General features: G+C 41.2%; 1 protein-coding gene across 2 annotated transcripts in view; it reads right to left on the bottom strand.

The window, feature by feature from the left end:
- Window positions 1-2,461: 2,461 nt before the first annotated feature.
- The window catches only part of LOC113884632 (Fc receptor-like protein 1), a 32,580-nt gene continuing 12,153 nt past the window's right edge, over window positions 2,462-22,888 (bottom strand). Inside the window, exons 2-11 of one of the 2 annotated variants that reach the window (XM_027529335.1) lie at window positions 14,236-14,256; window positions 11,319-11,588; window positions 8,880-9,167; window positions 8,460-8,738; window positions 8,004-8,120; window positions 6,483-6,510; window positions 5,129-5,211; window positions 4,847-4,918; window positions 4,057-4,088; window positions 2,462-3,101 (exon numbers count right to left, since the gene is read on the bottom strand). In XM_027529335.1, coding sequence (XP_027385136.1) covers window positions 3,030-3,101; window positions 4,057-4,088; window positions 4,847-4,918; window positions 5,129-5,211; window positions 6,483-6,510; window positions 8,004-8,120; window positions 8,460-8,738; window positions 8,880-9,167; window positions 11,319-11,588; window positions 14,236-14,256 — 1,262 coding nt within the window. In that variant the 3' untranslated portion in view covers window positions 2,462-3,029. The remainder of the gene's footprint in view (window positions 3,102-4,056; window positions 4,089-4,846; window positions 4,919-5,128; window positions 5,212-6,482; window positions 6,511-8,003; window positions 8,121-8,459; window positions 8,739-8,879; window positions 9,168-11,318; window positions 11,589-14,235; window positions 14,257-22,888) is intronic. The other variant, XM_027529345.1, reaches the window with a different exon arrangement.

The following is a 22,888-nucleotide window of genomic DNA, read 5'->3' as shown; positions in this document are numbered from 1 at the left end:
TTCTCTGGAGCACAGAGGCTCACTGAGCTCATTTTCTTACCCGGGCTTCTAAGACCCCCTGGTGAAGGCGCACTGTGCCTTCACCCCCTTGAGAGGGCGCTTGGTGCCTATGTGTAGCAGTGCAAGCCTTGTGTCAAAGGCTTTATTGGCTTTCTGCATAAACCAAGGAATATCAGCCTCTTTATTTCTCTCTTTTACTTTCTTATCGTCAACTCTGGACCACCAGGTTCTGGCCCATTAAAGGACCTCAACAATAGATGAAAAATTAAAGTTATAAAATTATCTCAGTAGACACAGAAAAGGCTTTGACAAAATGCCAAAATGATAACAACTTTCAAAATTGTATACAGAAGGAATGTACCTCCATATAATAAAGGCCATAAATGACAAATCCACAGCTAATGTCATACTTAAATGTGGAAGGTTGAAACTTTTCCTCTAACACCAGGAACAAGCAAGAGTGCCCACTCCTACCACTCCTATTCTGCTTAATACTAAAAGTCCTAGCCAAAGCTACTGGAAAACAAAAAATAAATAAAAGGCATCCAAATCAGAAAAGAAGGAAATTTGTGTTTGCAGATGACATGATTTATATATAGAAAACCCTGAAACTCCACCAAAAAAAAATTGCTAGAAATAATAAAATACAGTTAAATTTCAAAATAAAAAATAAAGACAAAAATCAGTTGCATTTCTATGCATTAACTATACATTATCTGAAAAGAATAGCATTAAAAGCAGTGAAATATTTAAGAATAAATTTAACCAAAGGGGTGAAAGATCTATGTATTTAAAACTGTACAACCTTGATGTAAGACATAGAAGACACAAATAAATGTGAATATTTCCTTTGTTCATAGATTTAAATAATTAATATTGTTAACTATCCAAAGCCATCTCTAAATTTAATGTAATTCCTATCAATATCCTAATGACACTCATTTCACAGAAATATAACAAAGAATTCTAAAATTTATATGGTGCTACAAGAGTCATCAAATAACCAAAGCAATATTGAGAAAGAAGAACAAAGCTGAAGACATCACATATCCAGATTTTAAACTATATTTCAAAGCTATTGTAATAAAAACAGTATGGTATTGACATAAAAACAGACACATAGACAAAGGAAACAGAATTGAGAGCCCATAAATAAACTCATGCATGTATGGTCAACTAATAGTTTACAGCAGAATGAAGAATACTCAGTGAAGAAGGGACAGTTTCTTCAATAAATGATGTTGGGAAAGCTGGATATTCATATTCAAAATAATGAAACTGGACTCCTATCTTACACTATTCACAAAACAAGACAAAAACAATCACATAGATACAAAGAACAAATTAGCAGTTACCAAAGGTGAAGGGGGGTGAAGATAGCAAAGTGGGTAAGGGAACTAATTATATAGTAATAGATTTAAAGTAAACTCTTGATGGTCAGCACACTGTAGTGTAAATGTAAGTCAAATTATAAATATACATGCTGCTGCTACTGCTGCTAAGTCACTTCAGTCGTGTCCGACTCTGTGTGACCCCATAGATGGCAGCCCACCAGGCTCTCCCGTCCCTGGGATTCTCCAGGCAAGAACACTGGAGTGGGTTGCCATTTCCTTCTCCAATGCATGAAAGTGAAAAGTGAAAGTGCAGTCGCTCAGTCGTGTCCGACTCTTAGCGACCCCATGGATTACAGCCTACCAGGCTCCTCCATCCATGGGATTTTCCAGGCAAGAGTACTGGAGTGGAGTGCCATTGCCTTCTCTGATAAATATACATATAAAATGTATACAATATTATAAACCGATGTTATCTCAATAAAAAAAGAAAAATAGAAGAAACACAAATGAGGAAAAAAATAAAGAATTTGACAAGTAGAAAATAAAGACTGGTAGCTCAAAAATGATTAAATGATAAATTTTATGTTATTTATATTTTACTAAAATGAAAAAGAAAAATGTGTTATGATTTATCATATCGTAGGATACTACACAGCCTTTTAAAATAGTACAGACTTTAAAATTTCATGATATTTTATTAAATATACGTACTTCTAAATATATTCACATGTATGTAGAAGTGTTTCTACAAAAAAAAAGAAAAATATCTGCAGAGTTAAGATTTTAACAATGCTAAGCTTTTAACAACTGGTACCACTTGTGGTGTTAACTTATAGGGAAGACTTTAACTTTTACATTATATAGTTTTTAAATGTTTTAGTTTATGTGTTAGCTTATGATTGTTTTAAAATTAAAATATGGACTTCAAACCATATTATCACATTTTCAAAAAATGTGTGAATTAAGGAAGAAAATATATTCCTAAAACTTCTAGAAGCTGCAACAAATATAGAACCGTGGATGTAGTGAAACTTACAAAGATTATATCTCATTATAAATATGGCAGCATCTAGATTAGCTTGTGCATATAAAATATGTCATTAAAACTGAATGCAACCACAACAGAATTTTATGTAACTTTGATTTAATTCTAGTTTGGTAATAGTGACTCAAAAATTCATTGAGTCACATATTTTATGGAGGAACAGGATGATCACTGTAAGAAACATGGCTTAGAGCTCTGTACTGTCTGCTCAGAGAAAGTACTTGCCAAAAAAGAATATGGATGCAGCTCTCTGTATGGAGCAGTCCCACAAAATCACTAACCTTGGGTTCATGCACTCTAGGCTTCACTGTCTCACTATCTCCAAGATCTCAAGTTCTTTTATTCCCATCCTGTTTCCACTTATAAAAAGAATTTAGAGCAGAGTTTGACCTGTACCTGAAAGAACTAATAGGAATCAAGCTCTAATAACAAAGTTTTTCCCACTCCTGAGTTCAGGTGGGTTCTTCCAGATGATCTCTTCAAAGCTTGAGCAAACTGCACTTCACAGTAGATGCAGAAATAGTTTTATGGAGGAAAGCACCTGGATGAGGTGTACTGGAATGCTAATTCTCCCAGGATCTCTGAAGGACATAATAGTTTTGAGGTTTGGAGTCATGGATGGTTTTCCAAGAGCAGAATCTTCTGTAACTCTACATAACATCATCATAGTCCATATCTGTAAGATCTGCCTTCTTCAGCCTGGAATATATGGCTGAGGAGTCCTAGAAGCAAAAGTAGAACTTGAGCAGGATAGAACATGGGTAGAACTTGAGCAGGGAAAACAAATAGAACATATTTTCGCAGGTTCTCTTTCTGATCTGCCTGGACACACCCTACCATGGTGCACCACTCGAGACAGAACACAGACCTTTCTGGAAGACTGTGGCCCTAGGCATTTTCAAAGGGCTTGCGTCACATTGTTAGGCTACAGACATGGTCTTGATGAGCTGTAAACTGAACTACGTATGCAAAACCTTCTTTCATTTTTATGGGTTTGTATTAGGCCATTCCATAGGCTATAATTGTTTAAGTGCATCAGAATTATGTATCCATAAACTAAACTTAGCCTGTCGCTAGAGTTTATCAAGGACTTGAATTCTGTTCAGAGACGATTGGCTGCCACACCACACAAGACAAAATTACAAAGCACCTCCTCTATTTGCATACATGCAAAGTTGGAGTTTCTACAATTTTCTGAAAGCAATTGTGTATTATTAGTGAAGTCTTGAATTGATCAAGGTTTAGAAATTACCAATTTTTCAATGACAAAAATCACTTTTAGTTTCATTTTATTCAATATCAATTTAGTTTTTGACATGTTGTTTAGCTAGCCTTACAGCACAAAGTGATGTATGCATGGTAAAACAGTATTTCAGAATAAAGATTTTCAAACCAATAGAACTTTTAGACTAAGCATGCACTACAGTTTAGCTACAAACCTTCATACATCCATTGCTAAAAAATATGCATATAAGAGCCTCTAGAATTATCTTGTAAAAAGATGCTTTACTGTTATAATTGGATGTTTTTATCCCCATTATGTGGGGAGATAAAATAGGAGATAGATGATGAGATCTTTTGTTTTTTCCAAGTGGCCATAGTTTTAGAAGTTTGAGACCCAGTCCCCAGAAGAAGGAGTGAAAGAGCAAGGAAGAAAGAACAAGGATTCTAACTCACCTTATCCCCAGGATGTGTCCCCAGGGGTTCTTCTGTGAAGACAAATATATGTGAGATTCCCTTTAGAGTCCTTCCTTAAATTAATGTTAATGAAGACTTCTTCCTCTCCTATATCCTGTAACTTGCATCCATTAATATTTTCTGTCTTACTTTTCTGCCATCACAAATATGGCTAGGAAAATTGGCACATGTGAGTGTGAGGGCCAGATGGTCCCTCCTAGCATTTGCTGTTGCTGTTTGATTGCTAAGTTGTGTCTGATTCTTTTGCAACCCCATGGACTGTAGCCCACCAGCCTCCTCTGTGCATGGGATTTCCCAGGCAAGAACACTGGAGTGGATTGTCATTTTCTGTTCCAGGGGATCTTCCTGACCCAGGGATTGAACCTGCAGCTCCTGCATTGGCAGGTGGATTCTTTACCACCGAGCACCAGGGAAGCTCCCCTGGCATCAATACCTCTCAGTATTTCTGTGTGCATCAAGCACAGGGTGGGACTACAGCCACAACTAGGCAACCACTTTGGGGTGCTATAGAGAATACAGAGTTGGTACCATTTCCAACGCTGCCAACAGACAGGGGGTGAGATACACAAGTTAGCATCATTACTAGGACCTACTCAAGGCAGCTTCCAGTCCACAGGCCAATCTTCAAATAGGCATAGCAATACTCATATTCAACTCCAAGGATAGAAGCAGCAGTGCCAGCTGCTATGTTGCCATACACAGTCACCGATTATCCTCCTGGCTCCAGGAAAGGCAAAATCAGAGACAAATTCACTCTCTCATGTCTCACCTGCTGCTGATGGCTGTTCCTGTTGCACACAGTACACCAAAGAATAAACCTCATCCCCACTTACAATATTCACTGAAAGAGAAAGAAGGAAGCCTCATTATATGACACAGTCCCTTCTTCTTGACATTTAATTCACTCTGTACCTACCACCTATCACAGCCATGAGGACAGAGGAGTCACTGATTTGTAGAGGTGGCAGGGACACAGCAGAGTCAGGTTCGGTTCAGAGACATCACCAGCCCCCTCTGCCTACTTTGGCCCAGGTCATTTGGGAAGCCTCACCATTTTCATAGTCAAAGTGTAGTTGCTCTGGGGCTTGTGAGTTGAAGTAGGTGGATTCTTGGGGTACAGGGCTGGGAATGCTCCTGAAAACACAGAAACATACGTTATCTATTGGATAGAATCCCAGATGTTCCAGACATAACTATCTGGGACCATGAGTAAAACAGTGTAGGAGAGAAGCCTGAAGGAGGAAATGTCCTGAGAGAATGCTAATTTATGTGGAAATCAGCAATCAGCACAGCTGTCTGGTACAAGCCACAGCTCTATGCTTGCAGTGAGCAGGGCATTGCAGAGCATCCCTAGAGTACATATTCCAGGAGTGTAAGGTTCTTATCTGACAGCTCTCTGTGGTATCGCCCACACCCAGGATAGTGCTATTTGCATAATAGGTTCTCAGTAAATATTGAATGAAAGAATAGTTGTTTACTCCAGATGGAACCAGTTGCTACATAGAACAAGCAGCTTGAGGAAGGAAAAGATAATGGTCTTGCATATGCATGTATAACTGAAAATTTTCAGTAAATCTGACTTGTAATTAGAATTACAAATAGATGAAATTAGTAATTTCAGCTATTTTGTTGTGGAAAAAAATCTGGCTTTTACTGGCAGAAATAATAACATGCTATAAAAATGTATCAAATAAATACTGATATTTCCCAATGAAAGTATTTTAAAAATCTTTTCCCCCTCTAAATCAACAAGGGCCTACTGTATAGCACAGGGAAATATACTCAGTGTTTTGTAATAGCGTATAAGGGGAAAGAATCTGAAAAAGAATATATTAAAATAGCTGAATAATTGTGCTATACACCTGAAAGTAACACAAATCAACTATACTTCAATAAAATAAAATCAAAAATAAAATTTTAAAAATATCTTCCTCCTTTAATCTTCTAAGAAACATCATCAAAAGTTTTTCAGTATGTTGATTGTTCTCTGGCCTGTATTCTGGAAATGTGTGTATATCTAAACTACTCTGAGATATTTCAAAGCTCTCAAAATCTTTACATGTGTTCATGATTTCTAGAACTCAACAAAATGATTTACATACTCTCAGATATTGGTTAATTGATCGAATAAATGTATGAAACTGGTCAATATAGTAGAGCTTTCTTATTCTGCAGATTTAGTGAAAGAGATAAATTAGGACAAATGATGACAGGATTTACATTAATTAGCTAATATATAAAAGAAGAGGAATAGCAAATGAAATTACCAGTGGAAGAACTCTGGAGTAGCAGTTTTAGGTATGATAAAACATGGAGAAAAGCTCACAAGAGAGAACAATTCCAAAAAATCTTTAATAGCTTTATCTATATATAATCAGTGCACAGAGAGCAAACAGAGGTCTCACCTGACTGCATCCTTGGCTGGTCGTCTTCCTACAAGTCAAACAAATGAACATACATGTCAGTGGAGGAACTCTCTCAGTGTTTTCATACAGTCCTTGTGCAAGGACTTGTCTTATTCTAGCATGCCCATTGCAAGGTGCTCTTTTGTGCCCAGAGTACATCCTGGCAATTATTTGGGCAGATCCTTCATACTGCAGTTGAAGCGCTTTAGGTCCAGAATAGTCAAATGAGTTGCCCAAAGGCAGTTAATATCAACTTTGGACTTGAGTCTAAGCCTCTGTACCACACCTATAACATTTTTTGGTTTTGGCTTTACAACCATACAATCTAATCCTGAAAGTGCTCCCCTGGTGGCTCAGACAGTAAAGAATCTGCCTGCAATGCAAGAGACCCAAGTTCAATCCCTGTGTTGGGAAGATCTCCTGAAGAAGGGAATGACTACCCACTCCAGTATTCTTGCCTGGAGAATTCCATGAACAGAGGAGTCTGGTGGGCTACAGTCCATGAGGTTGCAAAGAGTTGGATACAACTGAGCAACTAACACTCACTCTTCAACCTAATCCTATCATAACAAACTGCACTACCATAGACACATTATAGTTGGGGTGAGGTCTCCAAATATGCCTGAAAATCTTGGAATTTAAGTGAGAATCTCACATCTTCTCTTGCCCCATCTCCAACTTGCTCTATGAAGAACATGAAACCTGAGATTAAACATGCAAATAAATATGTAATTATCAGTTGAAATGAAGTGTGAAGCTATTGGTACTCTGATCAAGAACGTGTGCTATGATTTGCTTAGTAACTCAATTGTGTACAACCATGACCTCATGGACTGCAGCCTTTCAGGCTCTTCTGTCCATGGGGATTCGCCAGGCTAGAATATCAGAGTGGGTTGCCATGCCCTCCTCCAGAAGATCTTCCCAACCCAGAGATCGAATCCAGGTCTCCTGCATTGCAGGCAGATTCTTTACTGACTGAGCCACCTAAAACAGAATTGTAGGCTGTGTGGCCAGGTGAAGCCTCTTGGAGAAAATGACATTTAAACTGAAAAGTGACAAAGACAGCAATGAACAGACTGTGTGAATGCGTGGTTGAGCATGTCAGGGAGAAAAAAACATGTGTGACAGTATTCTAAGGCAAATAAGAATTAGTGCATTGACTTTAACTGGGAGATAGTCAGTGTAACTGGAACTGTTCATTGTATTTCTCTTCCAGTGGCTGATTAGTTATTTTAAATAGTTACATTTGTGTATAAACATTAAACCACTGAAGTTCAAGGTATCAGCTTAACCTCAACTGATAACATGTGGGGTTGAAGTGTTTTACTAAAAACTTTCACTACTTTAATAGATACTGACCCATGTGCTGGAAAGTTGAGGGGAGAGCCTGTGAGCAGATAAGTAGGCAAGGTAGCTAATGGAATATATTCATCCTTAATAGTATAGATGTCACAAATCTAGCCTTACTTCAGTGAAAACAAAGATCACAGTAACAAAATACCAATCTCTATAAATACTAACCTATTTTTCTCTTGAGCCAGCAGCAAAATAATAGGGCCAAAGTGGTGGGAGCAAGGATGCCAAGCACCAACTCAATGACTCCTGAAGTAAGAACTTCATTTCTGTCTTCCATAGGCACTGAAGGAAGAGACCTGTACATGAGCTGCCAAGGAGAAGGGCTTGGGTTTGGGGTGAAGATATTTTGAGCATGGATTGAGGCCATTCCTGCTCTTCCTGGGGCAGGTGGGATTTATTTATACACCCAGGGACATGCAACTTGTCACACTGATGAGAGGAGAAGAGAGGAACCAGCCTTGATGTCCTCATGGTCCCTTGCATACATCTCCCAGGACAGGACTACCTGCAAAGCCTCATCTTTGGTAGCATACCCACCGGAGACATTGTGGGGTCAGCAAAACTCTCCCAGGATGCTGAGAAGAAACACTGACCAAGACAGCTCCACAACTCAAGCTATACCTGTGATGTTGAGTGGTACCACCTCACTGCGCTGGGCCACCTGGCCATTGTTGGCCTCGCAGTAGTAGTTTCCAGAATCTTCTGCAGTCAGAGAGAGGTTGAAGGACACTCCTCCTCCAAAGGGAGCTGAGCTGTTCCCCAGGGCACCATCTTCATGATAAAACTGGTACAGGATCGGGGGAGAGCCTCTCTGGGCTTCACAGTGAAGTTCCACTATGTGCCCCACCACCAGCTGGGCTGCAGGAGCCCTGAGGGTGAGGACAGGGCGAGACACTGGAACTGAGAGATAGTAGACTGTCACAGGAGGTCTCTGATGATGCCACACTCCCAAGCCCTGCCCACAGAGGCTCAACCCCAGTGAACTTTCTCAGGGTGCCCCAGAGGAACACACTGGCTGAGCTGAAGGGCAGTGGAACTTACTTCTGACAGTGATGCTCACCAGCTCACTGAAGCTGGGCCCATAGCCATTGTCAGCTGCACAGTAATACTGGTCAGAGTCATTCTCTCTCACTGCAGGGATCTCAAACGTTGCCATCAGTGAATGCTGGGTCTTCATTTTCAGACTTAAACCCCGGGCTCCTCTGAACCAGAAGAAGGTGATATCTCCTGTGCCCTCAGTGACCAAACACACAAGAACCAGCTTCTCTCCCTCTATCAGGTGTCCACCTGGAGGTTGTATCTCCAAGCTCACATTACCGATGGGGACTCCTACATGAATACAAGATGACACAGGAAGGCCCTGAGTAGGAAAGGTTTCAGGGACAGGGTACTTGTGACAGTCCTGGAAGCAAAGGCCTCTGGTCAAGTCAAAAATTTATGTAAAGGTGGGATGAGGGACAGGTAAGGAGTCCTGCTGATTTGGAATTGGCACTGGTTGGGTTGAAGATGGCAGGGTAAGAAAGACACCATAATATTCCTATGGAGGATGCAGTGTCTTCTCCCTGCCTAGAATGGTGTAATTACCAGAACCGTGATCTCTCAAACTCCCATTTTTAAAGGCACAGTAGTATAGTGGTTAAAAGTCTATGTTACAAAGCAAACTGCCTGGGTTGGAATGTTGGTTCCAACTCTTCTTGTGTGTGCTTGCTTGTTTGAATTACTTAAGTTCTCTGAGACTCAATTTTCCACCTGTAAAATGGAGATGATAATGGTAGCTACCTCCTACAGTTGCAGGCTTTAATTAAACAACATGTGGGAAGCACTAGAACAGGGCCTGTGGCATATGAACTATCCAGTGGCTTTTGTAGAGATCCAGGTCCACAGTTTTGAGTTTTGAGCAAGTTTGGGAAAGCTCAGCTTTCGGGAGGTATTAACATTTGTTTATGGTAGCATGGATACCTCTTTGTTTGAGAGTGGGAGAGGATGTCAGAAATGTCCACCCTGATATGGGATAAATATGGTTCAGAATCACAAAACACCTTCAATTCCCTTTTATCTTTCAAAATCAGACCTCAACTTTTCTTCCATAAGCCTTTCCCCCTTGGCCTTTTCTTCAAAGCTTCCTCTTACCACCTCAGTCAGACTTATCCCTTCTCTACAGTTTCTATCAATAGTCAACCTGTACAACATGACCACCCTCATTGTTTTGGATGCCAACCGAGTGTCAGCTTCTCACAGTCAGGAACTATGTATTATGCAGCTTTCTCCTCCACACCCTCCAGCACAATGATGAAATACAGTAAGGTCTTTCTAAACATTCTCTTGTTTGCTTAAACAGGAATAGCAGGAATAAGGGAAGACTGCTTAAGAACTCTGATAAAATAAATATTAAGATGTTTCCTAAACATCTATTTTAAATACTATTTTTTTAGGTTGAATCAATCAAGTCTTAAAAGTTGAAAGTTATTTGAGTTTATTGTCAGTAAATTAAGAGATACTGTAACTTCACATGCCTCACTTTGACATTTATGGTGTCATCTATTAAAATATCCCTTATGATGTGGAAAAATTAAGATTCTCATATAGTTCTGGTGGAGTGAATGATTCAGCCACTTTGGAAGTCAGTCTGGCAGTTTGGTTACTATGTAACCCAGCACTTCAACTCCTAGTTCTAATATAAGAGAACTGAAAGCATATACCTATACAAAAATTTGTGCAGATTATCCATAAGTCAAAAGTTGAAATAACCGAAATGTCCATCAACTAATAAATTGATAAATAAAATGCAGTATATTCATACAATGAAATGTTATTCAGCTATAAAAGGGAATGAAATATTGATACATCTAAACATCAAGGAATCTTGAAAATATTGCCTAAGTGAAAGTAGCCAAAGGACAACATGTTATATGATTCCATTTATATGACATGTTCAGAATAGGAAAATCCATGGAGATAGAAAATACATGGGTGGCTGCATAGAGCTAGGGAGAGAGGAGGGGGAAATGGGGACTGACTGATAATGAATAAGGGATTTGTTTTGGGGATGATGGAAATGGTCTAAAGTTGATCATGGTGAAGGCTGCCTAACTGTGAATGTCCTAAAAATTAATCGTGCACTTCAAATGGGTGGATTTTGCACTATGTGACTTATATCTCAATAAAACTGTTATTTTAAAAAGTTAAAGAGATGTCCCTGGGAGTCCAGTGGTTAAGACTCTGACTTTCAGTGCAGAGGGGATGAGTTCAATCCTTTGTTGGGGAGCTAAGGCACCACATGCTGTGGGATGTAGCCAAAAGTTTAAGAAATTATCAACCAAAAAAAAAATTTTTTTTAATGACTCTGATGAAGAGAAGTTTAGGTGCATGCCTCAAACAGCATCCATGCATGCAGGAGCAGAACACAATAGTCAGGGAAGACCAGACTAATGTCTCTGCCCGTCTTGGCCCACCCCAGCAGTGGTCCCCACTGGCACTCACTGTGAACTTCTATCTGGACTCTTCGGCTCAATTTGGCTTTGATAGATGTTATCTTTGCTTGACACCAGTAGGACCCTGAGTCTTCCTTCCGCACGACAGGAATCCGGAATTCTGGGAGGCTATCCAAGGCCGGCCCTAGGGCTCGACCATCTTTGTAGAAGAGGAACTGGAGCTTGGCATCCAACTTCTGTGGAGGGGGCTGGGTCTTACAAGTCAGGGTCATTGTGTTCCCCTCTATGGGCCGAGAGGGGCTGACTATCAGAAACAGTTCTAGAGGGAAGAAATAAACACATATTCTAGGGCAATGGAGCTCAGAGATCCTGATCAGAGGCACTTTGTGTTCTCAGCAAGACTTAAAGAACCAGCTCATTGGACACACAGATCACTTCTCACATTACCACCCCGTCTGGACATGGCCCATGGGCTTCCAACTGCTCACACACAACTGTTCACATCCTGCCCCTACACAGTGCCACTTCCTTCCACAAGGCAAACCCTTCCCTTTGACCTGGCTCTTACTTTTTGAAGTTTCTATCCATGAACTGAAATTACTCTTGGAGACAACGCAGGGATACCAATGACTGACACTAGAGTTGGCACTGGAGAAGGCGAAGCTTGAAGTTTTAGGGAAATATACTTCATTTATCCTTGTGATAAGCCGTACTTGTCATTTTCTTCTGTTCCTCTTTCCCTGATGTCTCAGACCCACATTATCTCTTTCAGAGGTAGAATATGACACACGGAAGATCAGTCAGTTTGGGAAATACTCAGATGAACTTGATTTTTTAACTATTTTTTCCTGCCCCTTTTATTGCTATTCCTAATGGAAGGAACAAGCATGCACTTGCCAAGAAATAGTCTGCACCCACACACCCATGTGGCCCAGATCCCTTGCTCTGGGACCTCTATACAAACCCCTACAGAAGCCATGTATCCCTTTTTGGCCATAGGGGCTCTTTTCTGGATGAATTAAAGATGAGTAAAGTTGTATTCTGCTTTCATCTTACGTCCTTATCTATCCCACTTGCAGCAGTTCATGAAATATCAAAAGCCCTGATAGCATTTGCTCTTAGCATTTGTTTATCCAACCTTCAGAGACTCTGTTCTTTGAGAAGTTTTAAGAATATCCCTAAGAAAAGCATCTTTGTCTCCTTATCAGGTAAAAATGCTAGGTGTTCTAGATCACTGAGGGGTGATTCCTGGTCCAGTGTCTATAATCTCCAAGCCTTCCTATCGGAATGCTTTACCCTTGGACTTTTAACAATTCAATTCAACCGTGGTACCATGATAGCTCTGTTGGTAAAGAATTCGCCTGCAATGCAGGAGACCCCAATTCAATTCCTGGGTTGGGAAGATCTGCTGGAGAAGGGATAGGCCACTCTCTCCAGTATTCTGGCCTGGAGAATTCCATGGACTATCTAGTCCATGGGGTCACAAACAGTCACGACTGAGCAACTTTCAGTTTCATGGTACCAAAATGTTTGCCTGTGCTGAGGCATGGAATACCCTGTGCATTTAGTCATTTTCTCTCCTTGGAAAGTTGTAGTCCCCAGAGGACTGAGGAGCAACACAGTCTCGGGAGCAGGGCAGGAAAGGGAATTTTAAAAAGGCAACTGTAACCCACTCTTTTGAATGGGTCTGGGGTAAAGATGTGGTAGGACACTGGACAGGGCAGTTTGCACAGGTCCAAAGGTCAGTCTTGCAGTTCAGTTTGTTTCAGAAAATTCTCATTTACAGAGACTACCTGGCAAATTCCTGGTGGCCAAAGCTTTGATTCTTTATCCTGGATGTGACTTAAAATTTCTACTGAGGCTAAAATGAGTCACACACACTTGTGGAGTAAAAGTAGAGCCAGGTGCAAGGCATCATGGCATCAACACAAGGTGTGAATTAGTCTTGGACAAACATCAGGTGAGTAACTGAGTATTTCTGGTCATGGAATTCCTGTGTTTCCTAGTTGCACATTAAGCCTGTGTTGGAGTAGCAGGATAACCCCTTTTAAACCTGCACAAGAGAGCAGTCTTCAATATGTTGTTGTTGGTGGTGTTCAGTCACCAACTCAAGTCCAACTCTTTGTATCCCATGGACTGCAGTATGCCAGGCTTCCCTGTCCCTCACCATCTTCTAGAGTTTGCCCAAGTTCACGTCCATTGAATCGGTGATGCCATCCAACCATCTCATCCTCTGTCACCCTCTACTCCTTATGCTTTCAATCTTTCCCAGCATCAGGGTCTTTTCCAATGAGTCAGCTGTTCACATCAAGTGGTCAAAGTATTGGGACTTCAGCTTCATACTTCAGTGGAAGATTTCTTCTGCAGGGAAATTTCCTTCCCTCCTTGCCTGGTAAAAGTAAGACTGAATTGGGAGCAAAGTAATGAAATAAGCTTGCATCAACCAGAGTCTGAGAGAGAAATCACACTGAGATAACAATTATGGCTGCAGAGGAGGGCTGGAAATAAGAAGAAGGCAGTAGTCTACAATTTGTATGTGCCTCGAGCATTGGCTATAATGTTGTTCTCTGTGGAGGTATGATTTTGGCATTTTCTTCAGTCCTCTAGTGGTGAACCCAGCTAGGGAATACACAGGGGCTTTGGAGCTCTTTCAGCAGAAAGCAGAGATTCTTGCGATATCAGTCTTCAGCACTCCCCGACTTCCTTGTGCAAACAGCATCACCCTCCCTAAACTGAGATGTCCCCGTAAAAAAGACTGTCTAAAGAAGATCAGAGCAAGACCTGCTCTATCAGCTGAGTACATACATGACATGTGCAGAGACTGGTGCAAACAAAAGCAATCTGGGCCCAAGGGAGCTGCTGTCGTCTGTATACCAGATATCAGACAACCATCCACAGACCTCTTGCACTAGCTCAAGTAGCAAGATACCCACAGATCATGAAGAAGAAAAGGAAGTGAGACTCACCGGTTGATTCGCAGAGTGGAGCTGGGAGAGAATTCAGCAGAGATCCGTCAGTACGGGGTGGCAAATCCCAAACATACCTAAAGTTTAACTCCCCCGAGGATTTGCCCAACAGCTCACCTTCCTTTCCTTGTGCCCTTCCTCTCTCCTTTTTCTCTCTGTCCTTCTCTTTTTCCCTCCTTATCACTTTATTTTTCTATCCCTTCCCTGCCCTGCTTCCTTCCTCCTTTCTCTCTATTCCTTTTCCCCTATTCCACTTCAATCACCTGCCTACAAAATGATACACAGTTCTGTTTTGTGATCAAAATTTCCAATAGTTTCTCTCATCTGTGATTATGAGATGGTGTTTTTGTTCTGTAACTACTTAGTGACTTCCATCCTCAAGTGCATCATCCTCACCTCATCTCTCAGAAGTCTGATGATCCAGCTCTAAAGACTTGCTGACTCATCAGCAAGGAGAATGGATGGGGTCATACGTAAGACATAATGCCCCTTTATTTGACAACTTCAGAGCAGAGGAGGGTTAAGCCCAGAGAAAGAATTCAGATTTCTCCAAAGATTCTCTTATCTCTCAAGAATTTACCATATATAGCATATGGTTAAAAATGGAAAATTCTGGGGTAAATGTAGGCTTTGTAGTTAGGTGATGTTGATTTGAATCCTGGCTCTTCCTCCTATGAGCTGTGTGACTCTGGGAAAAACATTTTACCTCTCTGTGCTTTAGTTTCCTGTAAAATAGAGATAATAATAAACCTACCTCACAGAGTTATGTGAAGGTTAAATGAGTTGATATCCACAAAATGCTTAAAAGAATGTCTGGAATTCATCTAGCATTCAGTAAATTTTATCTCACTATTACTATCTATTTTGGCCCAGTTTACTCTGAGATGCCTACAGTTTTAGATTAAATGTTTATTTGAAAAATTAGTTCCTCAGGTACAAGAAGGTAATCAATGAGAGCTAGCATAGAAATATCAATAACCTCAGATTTGCAGATGACACCACCCTTATGGCAGAAAGTCAAGAGGAACTCCAAAGCCTCTTGATGAAAGTGAAAGTGGACAGTAAAAAAGTTGGCTAAAGCTCAACATTCAGAAAATAAAGAGCATGGCATCCGGTCTGATCATTGCAGATGGTGACTGCATCCATGAAATTAAAAGACGCTTACTCCTTGGAAGAAAAGTTATGACCAACCTAGATAGCATATTGAAAAGCAGAGACATTACTTTGCCAACAAAGGTCCGTCTAGTCAAGGCTTTGGTTTTTGCAGTGGTCATGTATGCATGTGAGAGTTGGACTGTGAAGAAAGCTGAACGCCGAAGAATTGGTGCTTTTGAACTGTGGTGTTGGAGAAGACTCTTGAGAGTCCCTTGGACTGCAAGGAGATCCAACCAGTCCATTCTGAAGGAGATCAGCCCTGGGATTTCTTTGGAAGGAATGATGCTCAAGCTGAAACTCCAGTACTTTGGCCACCTCATGTGAAGAGTTGACTCATTGGAAAAGACTCTGATGCTGGGAGGGATTGGGGGCAAGAGGAGAAGGGGATGACAGAGGATGAAATGGCTGGATGGCATCACCGACTAGATGGATGTGAGTCTGAGTGAACTCCAGGAGTTGGTGATGGACAGGGAGGCCTGGCATGCTGCGATTCATGGGGTCACAAAGAGTTGGACATGACTGAGCGACTGAACTGAACTGAACTGAGCATAAAAATTACATTTTATTTACTCATCAATACAACAAATAATTTTGAGTGCTTACTGTATGTCAGGCCTTGTACATTGCACTTAGGTTGCAGGAGTGACCTTGAACGACAATCTTTTCCATTAAGAAATTTATATTATAGTGGATGAGATTCAATTATAAAATAAATATGGGCTGATTAATGTTGAAGTTTGACAGAAACAACAAAATTCTATAAAGCAATTATCCTTCAATAAAAAAAATAAATATGCAACATGATCTCAGAGAATGGTCAGTGTTATATGAAAAATAAAACAGAAAAATGAGTTTCAGAGTATCTTGGGATGGTCTTGACTATTTATATAGATGTCAATTGAGTAGAAACATGAGTGAAATTAGAGAGCAGACCTTCTGAATATTGGGGGAAAAAACATTCCTGGCAGAGAAACAGTAAACAAAAAGACCTCAAGAGGAAATGAGCTTGTTCAAGGCAGAATGAGAAGACAGGTGCACCTGGAACTGTCTAGTTGAGGGAGAGAGTGGTTGATATTTTTGTGTGAGAAGTAAGCCAGAGCCAGTCACAGAAGGCTTGGTGGACTTGGTCATAGCTTTCGATTTTGTTCATGATGTAATTCGGGACCGTGAACAGTTCTGACTTGATATCTATTTGTAAAATCACTCTTCCACTGTAGCAAAACTACAGACTTGCAAGAAAAACAGGATGAAAATTAGTGGGAATTTAGTCTGGAAGAATGAGGATGGTGGCTTGGGTTAGGCAGTACTGGTTGGGCTGTGAAGGGGACAAATTTCAGTATAAGTTTGGAGGTAGAATCAATAGGAATTACTTGTGGATTGAATACAAAGTATAGAAGAAAGAGGAATTAAGTGTATCTAGGTGATTCAATATCAGAGTAATCCAAGCCTATGCCCCAACCAGTAATGCTGAAAAAGCTGAAGTTGAATGGTTATATGAAGACCTACAAGACCTTTTAGAACTAACACACAAAAAAGATGTCCTTTTCATTATAGGGGACTGGAATGCAAAAGTAGGAAGTCAAGAAACAACTGGACTAACAGGCAAATTTGGCCTTGCAATACGGAATGAAGCAGGGCAAAGATTAATAGAGTTTTGCCAAGAGAACACACTGGTCATAACAAACACCCTCTTCCAACAACATAAGAGAAGAATCTACACATGGACATCACCAGATGATCAACACTGAAATCAGATTGATTATATTCTTTGCAGCCAAAGATAGAGAAGCTCTATACAGTCAGCCAAAACAAGACCGGAAGCTGACTGTGGCTCAGATCATGAACTCCTTATTGCCAAATTCAGACTTAAATTGAAGAAAGTAGGGGAAACCACTAGACCATTCAGGTATGACCTAAGTCGAATCCCTTATGATTATACAGTGGAAGTGAGAAATAGATTTAAGGGACTAGATCTGATAGATAGAGTGCCTGATGAACTATGGAAGGAGGTTCATGACATTGTACAGGAGACAGGGATCAAGACCATCCCCATGGAAAATGCAAACAAAGCAAAATGGCTGTCTGGGGGGTGGTGCTTACAAATAGCTGTGAAAAGAAGAGAAGCAAAAAGCAAACGAAAAAAGGAAAGATATAAGCATCTGAATGCAGAGTACCAAAGAATAGCAAGGACAGATAACAAAGCCTTCCTCAGCGAACAGTGCAAAGAAATAGAGGAAAACAACAGAATGGGAAAGACAAGAGATCTCTTCAAGAAAATTAGAGATACCAAGGGAATATTTCATGCAAAGATGGGCTCGATAAAGGACAGAAATGGTATGGACCTAACAGAAACAGAAGATATTAAGAAGAGGTGGCAAGAATACACAGAAGAACTGTACAAAAAAGATCTTCATGACCCAGATAATCACGATGGTGTGATCACTGACCTAGAGCCAGACATCCTGGAATGTGAAGTCAAGTGGGCCTTAGAAAGCATCACTATGAACAAAGCTAGTGGAGGTGATGGAATTTCCAATTGAACTATTTCAAATCCTGAAAGATGATGCTGTGAAAGTGCTGCACTCAATATGCCAGCAAATTTGAAAACTCAGTAGTGGCCACAGGACTGGAAAAGGTCAGTTTTCATTCCAATCCCAAAGAAAGGCAAGGCCAAAGAATGTTCAAACTACTGCACAATTGCACTCATCTCACATGCTAGTAAAGTAATGCTCAAAATTCTCCAAGCCAGGCTTCAGCAATACATGAACCATGAACTTCCAGATGTTCAAGCTGGTTTTAGAAAAGGCAGAGGAACCAGAGATCAAATTGCCAGCATCCGCTGGCTCATTAAAAAGCAAGAGAGTTCCAGAAAAACATCTATTTCTGCTTTATTGTCTATGCCAAAGCCTTTGACTGTGTGGATCACAAGAAACTGTGGAAAATTCTGAAAGAGATGAGAATACCAGACCACCTGACCTGCCTCTTGAGAAACCTATATGCAGATCAGGAAGCAACAGTTAGAACTGGACATGGAACAGACTGGCTCCCAATAGGAAAAGGAGTACGTCAAGGCTGTATATTGTCACCCTGCTTATTTAACTTCTATGCAGAGTACATCATGAGAAATGCTGGACTGGAAGAAACATAAGCTGGAATCAAGATTGCCGGGAGAAATATCATTAACCTCAGATATGCAGATGACACCACCCTTATGGCAGAAAGTCAAGAGGAACTAAAAAGCCTCTTGATGAAAGTGAAAGAGGAGAGTGAAAAAGTTGGCTCAAAGCTCAACATTCAGAAAACTAAGATCATGGCATCTGGTCCCATCACTTCATGGGAAATAGATAGGGAAACAGTGGAAACAGTGTCAGACTTTATTTTGGGGGGCTCCAAAATCACTGCAGATGGAGACTGCAGCCATGAAATTAAAAGACGCTTACTCCTTGGAAGGAAAGTTATGACCAACCTAGATAGCATATTTAGAAGCAGAGACATTACTTTGCCAACAAAGGTCCATCTAGTCAAAGCTATGGTTTTTCCAGTGGTCACGTATGGCTGTGAGAGTTGGACTGTGAAGAAAGCTGAGCACCGAAGAATTGATGCTTTTGAACTGTGGTGTTGGAGAAGACTCTTGAGAGTCCCTTGGACTGCCAGGAGATCCAACCAGTCCATTCTAAAGGAGATCAGTCTTGGATGTTCATTGGAAGGACTGATGCTAAAGCTGAAACTCCAATACTTTGGCTACCTCATGTGAAGAGTTGACTCATTGGAAAAGACTCTGATGCTGGGAGGGATTGGGGGCAGGAGAAGAAGGGGACGACAGAGGATGAGATGGTTGGAAGGCATCACCGACTCAATGGACATAAGTTTAAGTGAACTCCAGGAGTTGGTGATGGACAGGGAGGCCTGGCGTGCTGCAATTCATGGGGTTGCAAAGAGTTGGACACGACTGAGCGACTGAAATGAACTGAACTGAGGAGATTACTAGGAAGAACGGTGGTGATGGTTACAAAAATGGAAGAATGGTAGAGAGAAATAGGTTAAGTTCCATGGTGGTAGTGGTGGTTCATGTAAATCAAAGGATCTATTTGGACATGTTGAGATTAAAATACATATTAGACAGTTGGATAGCAGTTGAATATATGCAAGGTGTTCAAAAGTGAGATCAATGTTGGATAAGTAACAATTTAAAGATGTTTAAAATGGTGCATAAAATGACTAAAGTATATAACTTGGGGAAATGAGTATGGATGGAGAAAAGTCTATATGCCAATCTTAGGAAAGTCAAACATTTTGAGATCAGTAAAGCATCTGGTATTAGGTTAGAAAGAAAACAAACAGAATATAATATTAAGAAGCCAAGTGGGAAAATATTTCCAGAAGTTGGAATGGTCAACTATGGTCTGAGATGTTGAATAAAATGAGAAATAAACATTGAATACTGGGTGAAGCAACATAGAGGTGGTTGATGATATTAATCAGAGCAGTTTTAGTGGAGTGGTAGAGGCAAAGATTGATTCAAGTGGAATCAAGAAAGGATAAGGAAGAACTATAAGGACCTAAAACTGTTTAACAATATCCAAGGGTTAGGAAGAGTTCACTCTAAAAGGATTGAGGACTTGAGGGAATTTTTTACATGATAGAAATATTCTGTACATTGATTGTGGTGATAGTTACATGACTCCAAACCTTTGTCAAAAATCAAAGTCCAGAGAGGCGGTCCTAAGATGGCAGACGAATAGGATAGGGAGACCGCTTTCTCCCCCACAAATTCATCAAAAGAACATTTGAGCGCCAAGCAAATTCTACAGAACAAGTTCTGAATGCTGGCAGAGGACATCTGGTGCCCAGAAAAGCAGCCCGTTGTCTTCAAAAGGAGGCAGGACAAAATATAAAAGTTAAAAAGAGAGACAAAAGAGGTAGGGACAGAGATCCGCCCTGGGAAGGGAGTCTTAAAAAAGAGAGAAGTTTCCAAACACCAGGAAACACTCTCTCCTGTGGGTCTGTGGTGAGCTTTGGAATCTCAGAGGGCAAAATAACAGGGAGGAAAAATAAATAAATAATTAAAACCCATAGATTATGTGCCCAACAGCAACTCCCAGCAGTGCAACAGCCCAGACGCTCGCATCCCCCACTAGCAAGCGAGGGAGAGACAGGGAGGACCAGGGGGCATTGCTTAGGATAGGGACCAGGCCTGAATGCCCTGAGGGCAATCTGAGGGAACTAGCTTGAGATAGCAACCCAGACTGTGGTTGCTATCCCACAATCCCACGAAAAGCCCTAACCACCGCCAGGCACGCTCACAAAACAAAGGACTGAGCAGAGCTATCCGGCTGCAGACCGGCCCATCCCCCACCAGAGACAGGCAGGCAAGGGTAGCCAGAGCCAGAAGGGGGCAATTGCGGTCCCAAAGAAGCATCCTATACCAAACTGCAGGCAGACTTCATTGCTAACCAAGACTTCTTGGGATTCTGGACTGTCGACATCCGCCGGGAGGGTCGCAGCCAGAATCAGCTTACCAGAAGAGAGAAGGCATGCCCGTTGTACACTCAAAAAAACCGAGCGGCTGGGACAGGGAAGGGGATAAGTCTCAGCCTTCAACTGGGGGCGACTACTCGCGCCAAGGACCTGGCAACATGAGCTGCTTGGACCTGGGACGGGCGCAAAACGCAGGCCCAACCAAGTCTGCACCATTGTAGAGTACCCTAGAACCTGAACCTGAGCGGCTTCGACCTGGGAAGTGCATGCAAACCAGGGCCCACATCAGACAGTTCCCAGCAGAGCAACCTAGAGTCTGAGCAGTGTAGACTGGGAAAGCACACACGCTGTGAGTGGGGGCAAACCCAGTGTGGCAGAATCACTGTGAACACACGCCAGTGATATTTGTTTGCAGTGTTCCTCCCTCCCCAAAACACGACTGAACAAGCAAGCCTAAAAAAAAGTGACTACCACCGTTCCGCTTGTGTCAGGGCTGAAATTAGACACTGAAGAGACCAGCAAACAGAAGAAGCTAACATAAACAGAGGGAACCGCTTTGGAAGTGACAGGTGGAAGTCCTGTAGTTAGCACCGACTACATAAGAAGGGGCCTATAGACCATAAGAAGTACAAGCCGAACCAAGGAACTATCTGAAAATTAACTGACCCCACACTGTCCGCAACAGCTCCAGAGAAAGTCTTAGATATATTTTAACTATAATCATTTTTTAAATTAAAAATTTTTTATTTTATTTTTTTTGTTATTTTTAAGTCCCCATTACTCCTTTAATTTTCATTTTTATAACCTACTATTACCCTGCAAAAAAAAAAAAAAAGAGAAAGACCCTATTTTTAAAGCAAACTTCATATATATACATATATATATATATATAATTCTGTGACTTTGTGTTTTCTTTGTTTGTTTGGTTTTTGTTTTTGTATTTTTTAATATTGTATTTTTGAGAATCTAACCTCTACTCAAGATTTTTAATCTTTGCTTTTTGGTGTTTGTTATCAACTTTGTACCTTTAAAAACCCAATCTTTAGGACCCAGTTTTACTTGGGAATGAGATCACTGGCCTGATTGCTCTCTCCCCCTTTTGACTCTCCTTTTTCTCTACCAAGTCACCTCTATCTCCCTCCTCCACCTTTTCTTCTCTATCCAATGGGGTGAATCTCTTTGTGTGTTCCAGGCTGTGGAGAACACTTAGGGAACTGATTACTGGCTGGATCTGTCTCTCTCCTTCTGATTCCCCCCTTTATCCTCCTGGCCACCTCTGTCTCCTTCCTCCCTCTTCTCTTCTCTGTAACTCCGTGAACATCTCTGAGGGATCCAGACTGTGGAGAGCACATAGGGAAGTGATTAGTGGCTAGCTTGCTCTCTACCCCTTGATTCCCCCTCTTCTCCTCCTGGTCACCTTTATCTCCCTCCTCCCTTTTCTCTTCTCCATGTAACTCTGTGTACCTCTCCGTGTGTCCCTTACTGTGGCGAAACTTTATACATCATTAACCTAGATGTTTTATCATCAGTGCTGTATAGATGGAGAAGTCTTGAGGCTACTGTAAGAATAAGACTGAAAACCAGAGGCAGGAGGCTTAAGTCCAAATCCTGAGAACACCAGAGAACTCCTGACTCCAGGGAACATTAATCAATAGGAGCTCATCAAACACCTCCATAACTACACTGAAACCAAGCACTACCCAAGCTCCAGAGCAAGACATACCACGCAAATTCTCCAGGAACATAATCCTGAGCCTCAATATACAGGCTGACCAAAGTCATACTAAACCCATTGACATCTCAAAACTTATTACTGGGCATTTCATTGCACTCCAGAAAGAAGAAATCCAGCCCCACCCACCAGAACACTGACACTAGCTTCCCTAACCAGAAAACCTTGACAAGCCACCATTCCAACCCCCTCCCCCTCACAGCAAGAAACCTCCACAATAAAGAGGAACCACCAACTGCCAGAATACAGAAAGGCCACCCCAAACACAGCAATATAAACAAGATGAAA

The sequence above is a fragment of the Bos indicus x Bos taurus genome, chromosome 3 (assembly GCF_003369695.1).
Source record: "Bos indicus x Bos taurus breed Angus x Brahman F1 hybrid chromosome 3, Bos_hybrid_MaternalHap_v2.0, whole genome shotgun sequence".
Lineage (NCBI taxonomy): Eukaryota > Metazoa > Chordata > Mammalia > Artiodactyla > Bovidae > Bos > Bos indicus x Bos taurus.
The sequence above is the reverse complement of the archived record's forward strand: the minus strand, read 5'-3'. Positions and strand labels throughout refer to the sequence as shown.